This window comes from Tupaia chinensis, unplaced genomic scaffold, assembly GCF_000334495.1.
Source record: "Tupaia chinensis unplaced genomic scaffold, TupChi_1.0 Scaffold145814_1, whole genome shotgun sequence".
Lineage (NCBI taxonomy): Eukaryota > Metazoa > Chordata > Mammalia > Scandentia > Tupaiidae > Tupaia > Tupaia belangeri.
Genome location: NW_006205672.1, coordinates 944,135 through 950,145, shown reverse-complemented (window position 1 = coordinate 950,145; position 6,011 = coordinate 944,135). Strand labels below are relative to the sequence as shown.

The 6,011-nt window shown below is 41.9% G+C and overlaps 1 protein-coding gene across 4 annotated transcripts in view; it reads right to left on the bottom strand.

The window, feature by feature from the left end:
* Positions 1–6,011, bottom strand: part of POGZ (pogo transposable element derived with ZNF domain) — a 46,624-nt gene that overhangs the window by 17,114 nt on the left and 23,499 nt on the right. For all 4 annotated transcript variants that reach the window (XM_006168410.2, XM_027768306.1, XM_006168411.2 and 1 more), the window contains 3 exons: positions 4,844–4,950; positions 2,766–3,103; positions 2,069–2,223 (listed from right to left, as the gene is read on the bottom strand). In XM_006168410.2, the coding sequence (XP_006168472.1) occupies positions 2,069–2,223; positions 2,766–3,103; positions 4,844–4,950 (600 nt within the window). The remainder of the gene's footprint in view (positions 1–2,068; positions 2,224–2,765; positions 3,104–4,843; positions 4,951–6,011) is intronic.

Below are 6,011 nucleotides of genomic sequence, written 5' to 3'. Positions count from 1 at the left end.
GGGGGCGCCGCCGGCCTTAAGACGAAACCTCCCCAAAAAAAAAAAAAAAAATCTAATTTTAATAGGAAGAAAATGTTAAATACCTCATTCGTTTTTAATTGTCATTTACATTTTGAAATTATTTTTATTGTTTTTGGAGATTTTTTTTTTAAAAGGAATTATTTAACTTTGCTTTTTAAATTTGACCAGAGAGGGACAGAGTGAGAGAGAGAGGGAGGGAAAGTAAAGTAAGCTGCCCAGCTGGGACTCGAACCACAGTTAGCCATGTGGGAGTCCAACGCCCTTAACTACCATGCCACCTGCGGGACCCTTGGAGAGAGTTTTGCTGTAGGGCGAGTGTACTCACCAAAGAGATCGAGAGAGATGGAGAAAGTGAGAAATCAGACGCCACAATACTCTCTACTCCACTCTCTTCTTGGGATCTTGGGCACGCACTCACAGACAACCAGGTCCAAGACAGGAACTGCGTAGCCCATGTGGGAGAGTCCAGTGCCTTAACCACTATGCCACCTGCTGGCCCCCATTTTGAAATTATTATATTTTAGTTATACTGAGTTAAACAAAATACACTACTAAAATTAATCCAACTTGGGGCCACTCTGAGCCAGAGACAAGAAAGTTGTTGAGAAACAGATCAAGGAAGTCAAGCTCTGGGCTTAACACCTACTCTTACTCCCAGCTAGGTCCCTCTGTTAAATGATATAATGTAAATCCTTACTGTTTAATTCATTTTTACTCAAGGTTTTTTAATATGCAGAAAATGCGTCCAAATAATATGCATATTTTTGTTTTTATACCTTTGATCATGCTGTTGCCAATCATCTAAAAGCCTTTCTTACTAAATTTCATCCATCTAAATCTTTCTTATACTTAAAAACCCTCAAAGTTCAAGCACCGGGCTGGCAGGTAGTGTGGTGGTAAGGGCGCTGGACTCCCACATGGCTGACTGCAGTTCGGGTCCTAGACCTGGCGGCTTTCTCTCTCTCTCTCTCTCATTCACTTGCTCTGTTTCTCTCTGGTCAAATTAAAATAACTAAGTAAATAAATAAACAAAATAATTAAAAAAAAAAAAAAAAAAGTTCAAGTACCACTTTCTGTGAGACCTGGCCACAAGGACTTTTTCCCTTCTCTGAACTATTTCATTTATCACTGGTATCATAATGTATATGTTAACAAATAATCTGATTCTCACATTTTCCTATATTTGCATATTTTTGTCTTTTCAACAAAACTGGAAATCTCAAAGGACATTAGGAAAATTCTAAAGATTGGGCTGAAATCCTCTCATTCCTTATTAGAGGTATATGCTCTTAAGCAAATGGCTTAGTTTCTCTGTATTCAGCCTGTGTTCCTTCAGTGGTAAAACATACAGTAAAGATAATGCTCCAACTGACCATGTTATTTTACTGAAAACACTGTATTAACGGTGTTTTGTAAGGGAGGAGTTTTTGGTACAGGGCGCATGCGCTCGCCAGAAAGACAGAGAGTGATAGAGAGACAGAAAGCGAGAAATCATCCCCCAGGGGGGATGGCCACACCGCAATCCCTTCTCCTCCATTCTCCTCTCGGGATCTTGGGAACGCACGCACACGTGCCCGGTGTGAGTTTAAGCCACCGGGTCTGGAACTAGAACCATGGTCAACTACATGGGAGTCCAGCAACATATCCATTATGCCATCTGTGGTTCCAACAGTAAAGGACTTTATATTATCTTTTGCCCTATTAAATACTCTGTCAGGGTATCAACTAAGGTGAAGATCCAACTGTAGATGACTGCTCCTCCTCTAAAAGGATCTCAGTAATAAATTCGTATGTGTGTGTCTCTATGGTCATCTTCAACCAAAGTTCCCTAATAATTCAGAATCTAGCACTGAGCTCAACTTGAACTGAAAAGTAAGGCTTGTAAGAAAATAGGGTAAATGAAGTAAGAAACTGGCTATAAATATGCAAAATACTTTCTCTACACTGTTACCTGCAAAAAAATAAATATAATGGACTCCCCCTGGCACCATTCAACAAATGAAGAGCAAGGTATATTCCCCTAGAGTTTAAGAGTGTCCAAACTTACTAGTAGACTCATAGGGACTATGAACATTTTCCAAGTGGCACTGGAGCTGGAAGGGAGTGGAAAACTGGCGGTAACAGTGTTGGCAGATAGTGTGACCATCCACCTCGCCATTCTGCTGATCAAGCTCTACATGGTGTTTCATATGGTTCATGAATCTGGAGAACAGCACAAAGAGAAAGTACAGAAACCATGTAAAGAATCAGTAGCCTTTGAGAAATATGATGGCAGAAGCACAGAGCAAACATCTCTTATCTGAAATGCTTGGGACCAAAAGAGTTTTAAGATTTCAGATTGTTGGGGATTTTGGAATATTTACACATACATAATGAAATTATCTTGGGGAAATTACTTGGGGACTCAAGTCTAAACATGAAATCCATTTCCGGTTCACATTCATCATATGTACACAGCCTGAGGGTATCTTACACACTATTTTGTGTTGTAATGTTTTGACTACGACCTGTCATATGAGTTTAGGTATGGAATTTTCCACTTGTGGGATCATGTTGGCACTAAGAAGGTTTTGGAGCATTTCAGATTTTGGACTTTCAGATTAGGGATGCTCAACCTGTTCTAGTTAACTGATTTAATGATAACCCCCCCTGTAAGACTGAATAACAATTAGGAACATTCTCCAAAGAGAAAATTTAAGTCTTCTCTTGTCCAAGGTTAACTTCCAAGGCTCTCCAAGGCTTACCGAATGTTGTTTTTTAGCCTTTTGGTACAATGCGGGCATCGAAAAGATGTGGCGACCTTCGGGAAGTTTGTGAGCTGGGCCACCTTGCCACCATCCCGTCCATAGTAAAAGTCATCAACTAGCATAATGAGCTTGGTCTGGACGGCATCACCCATGTTCTCATTTGGCTCTGGTACTTTGGTAGGAGGAGACAGAGCAGGGATAGGTGTGGAAGAGGGTGTAGAAGCAATAGGAGTTGTCTTCTCAGGGGATGGGGGCTTTGCAGCTGATGGGACACTGGGCTCTGAATCCAGGGACTTTCCTTTCTTCTGGTATTCAACCATTTCTGGGCAACAATACTGTAAGAAAGAAGACATCTGATCACCTTGGTTATCCTGGGGCTAGGATGTGCCGTTCCTTAACTTCACTAACTTCCTTGATAACCGTTTGGTTCTGGTACTTTCACTCAGTTTTCATTCTTCGTTTCCTACAGTGTTTCTAAGCTTCACTCTTTTTCTAGTGTATACCCACAGATATATGCCGCCTCAAGCATCAGACCTTTTACTGTTCCTTCCTGCCTAAGATCTCTTACCCGCTCACCAGCATAATTTGGCTCTAGCTTATTATTAAAAATAGGTAGCAACTTTTGCATCTCGACTAAAAGTAAAAAATGAAAGTCAGGAAATGAGAACCAGGTAACAGCTTGTGATTAATACAATTACATGAAACAAAATAAACTAAGGCCCCTGTAGTCTGAGTTCTTTTTTTTTCCCTTTCATTTTTGCTACAGGGTGCATGCACTTGGCAGAGACAGAGACACACAGAAAGGGAAAGTAAGAAAATCACTCCCCAGGGGGAGATGGCCACACTAAATTCCCTTCTCCCCCATTCTACTCTCAGGATTTTGGGCACGTATACACATGTGCCGGGTGTGATTTTCAAGCTTCTGGGTCTGGGACTCGATCCATGGTTGGTCACGTGAGAGGCCAGAGCCTTAACCACGCCATGTGCTGGCCCACATCTGAGTTCTTATTATCTAATAAACCTATCCTCCTGTGCCTTTCATGCTTGGCTGAGGAGTCAATGGGGCAAAGCTACCACTGGGGGATTATGTCTGAATGCCTGTAAGTCAGAATCCTGCACAGGCAGAACAGGACAGTGCTGCGGAGACTCGGTTGGTTTCAGGTGGGTGGGCCCTCAGGCACGCCCCACCATGAATCAGGACCGGAGTCTGGTGTGGAGGGCCCTTCATCCTGGGAACCGGGACTTAGCCAGGAAGGGAGCAGCCACAGAACACAGGATCATGGGGAAACCTGGGGCTAAACCATTCACAGCCAATGGTCTAGCAGTTTTCTGGGTCAGGGTTTTCTTTCTTTTTTAAAAATCATTTATTTAATTTTATTTGTTAATATCATTTATTTTTTAATTTTACCAAGGAGAGTGAGAGAAGGGGAAAGTGAGAGAGCAAGTCACCAGGTCCGGGACTCGAACCATGGTCAGTCATGTGGGAATCCAACACCTTAATCACCATGCCATCTGACAGTCCCAGTCAAGGTTTTCTAAGTAGCAGAGGAGCTCCCTCACTGTGATCCATTGAGAGTCAGCCCTCCACACAGGGTTTAAAAAAAACCCAGAAAACGAAAAACAAGAAACAAAATCTACTATGCTATTAAGGAAATAAGGTTATCACATGTTCTTCCTCTTTTTTAAGTCAGGGGTCTCATTAGGCTGCAGTCCTCCCTCTTCAGCCTTCTGAGGAGGTGGGACTGCAGGTGTGCAGTGTCATGACCAGCTTTAAGGGGGCCAGGAATCAAACCTGGGCCTCCCCTATAACAACAACCTGCCATGCTGCAGCATCTACCAACATATACCACCACAGCTGGGCAAGCTCATGTATGTTGTGAACTATTTGAGGATCTTTAAATGTATGCCATCATGTTCCAAAGTATATAACTTTCCAAAATCAGACCAAAAGGGAGAAATTCTTTAAAAAGCTGCTAAATAATTTCAGAATCCTGCTTCCCACGCTCCCGACATTACAGCAAATGTACAGCAGCAACCACTTAAGCAAGATCCCTATTGCAGGTGGTATTACTTACACACATGTGACCTCTCAAAGCTTCCGTTACACGAAATTGAGCATTACAGCGTGGACATACTTTCCGTCCACCATCCTGGAGGTCAAACACTGAGATGGAAGACGTCACTGGAAGAAGTGAGAAGAATTGGTAAGATTAATCCAATGATAATGAAAAAAGCTTACTAATCTTTAGGAAAAGGGTAAAAACACTCTGAGAGGTAAGCAAGCATGAGAAATCCCTAGATTTAAGGCACACTCCTTTTTTTTTTTTTTAATTTTATTTATTTATTTTTGACTAGAGGATACATATATCTCTAGAGAGAGAGAGGGAGAGGAGAAAGCATCTCCCAAGGTGGGAGATGCTGCAATCTCACTCCTCCATTTGTTTGGGATTTGGGGCGCACATGCACACAGACCGCGCATGTTTCTCAAGCTACTACGTCAAGGGTTCAAAACTGCAGTGGATGGTGTGGGATCCACTGTCTTAACCATCAGGCTACTGACCCTGCCTGAGGCACATTTCCTTTACTCTCCTAATTTTAGGCCAGGGGTTGGTAAAATACAGCCCACAGACCAAATCCAGCCTGCCTTCCTGTCCATGTTGCCCATAAAAGAATAGGTTTCACATTATTTATCTATTTATTTTGGTTAGTCAAGTTCTGATGCTTTTTTTAAAATTTGGGGTAGTGTATACGTAACAAAATTTACTTCTTTTTAAAAAGTTTCTTTAAGTAATATTTTTGCTATAGGGCATGTGTGCTCACCAGAGAGACAAAAAGCAGGGAATCACACACACACGACCCTCCCTCTTGAGATCTTGGGAATGCACGCACATGCATCTGGCGTGAATTTTTTTTTAAAGAATTACTTATTTAATTGTATATATTCGTTCATTCATTTTAATTTGACCAGAAAGAGACACAGAGAGAGAGAAAAAGAGAAAGAGAAAGCAAGCCACCAGGTCCAGGACTCAAACTGTGGTTGACTACATGGGACTGTCCAGCACTTAAACCACCATGCCACTGCTGGTCCCCCATGGCTGAGTTTTTTAAGCCACCAACTCTGGAACTCAAACTGCAGTCAACTATGTGGGAGTCTAGTGATGTAACCATTACAGTATCTGCTGGTCCCCCAAATTTACCATTTTAATCATTTTTTTTTTTGAGAGGTTTTTTTTTTTTTTTTTC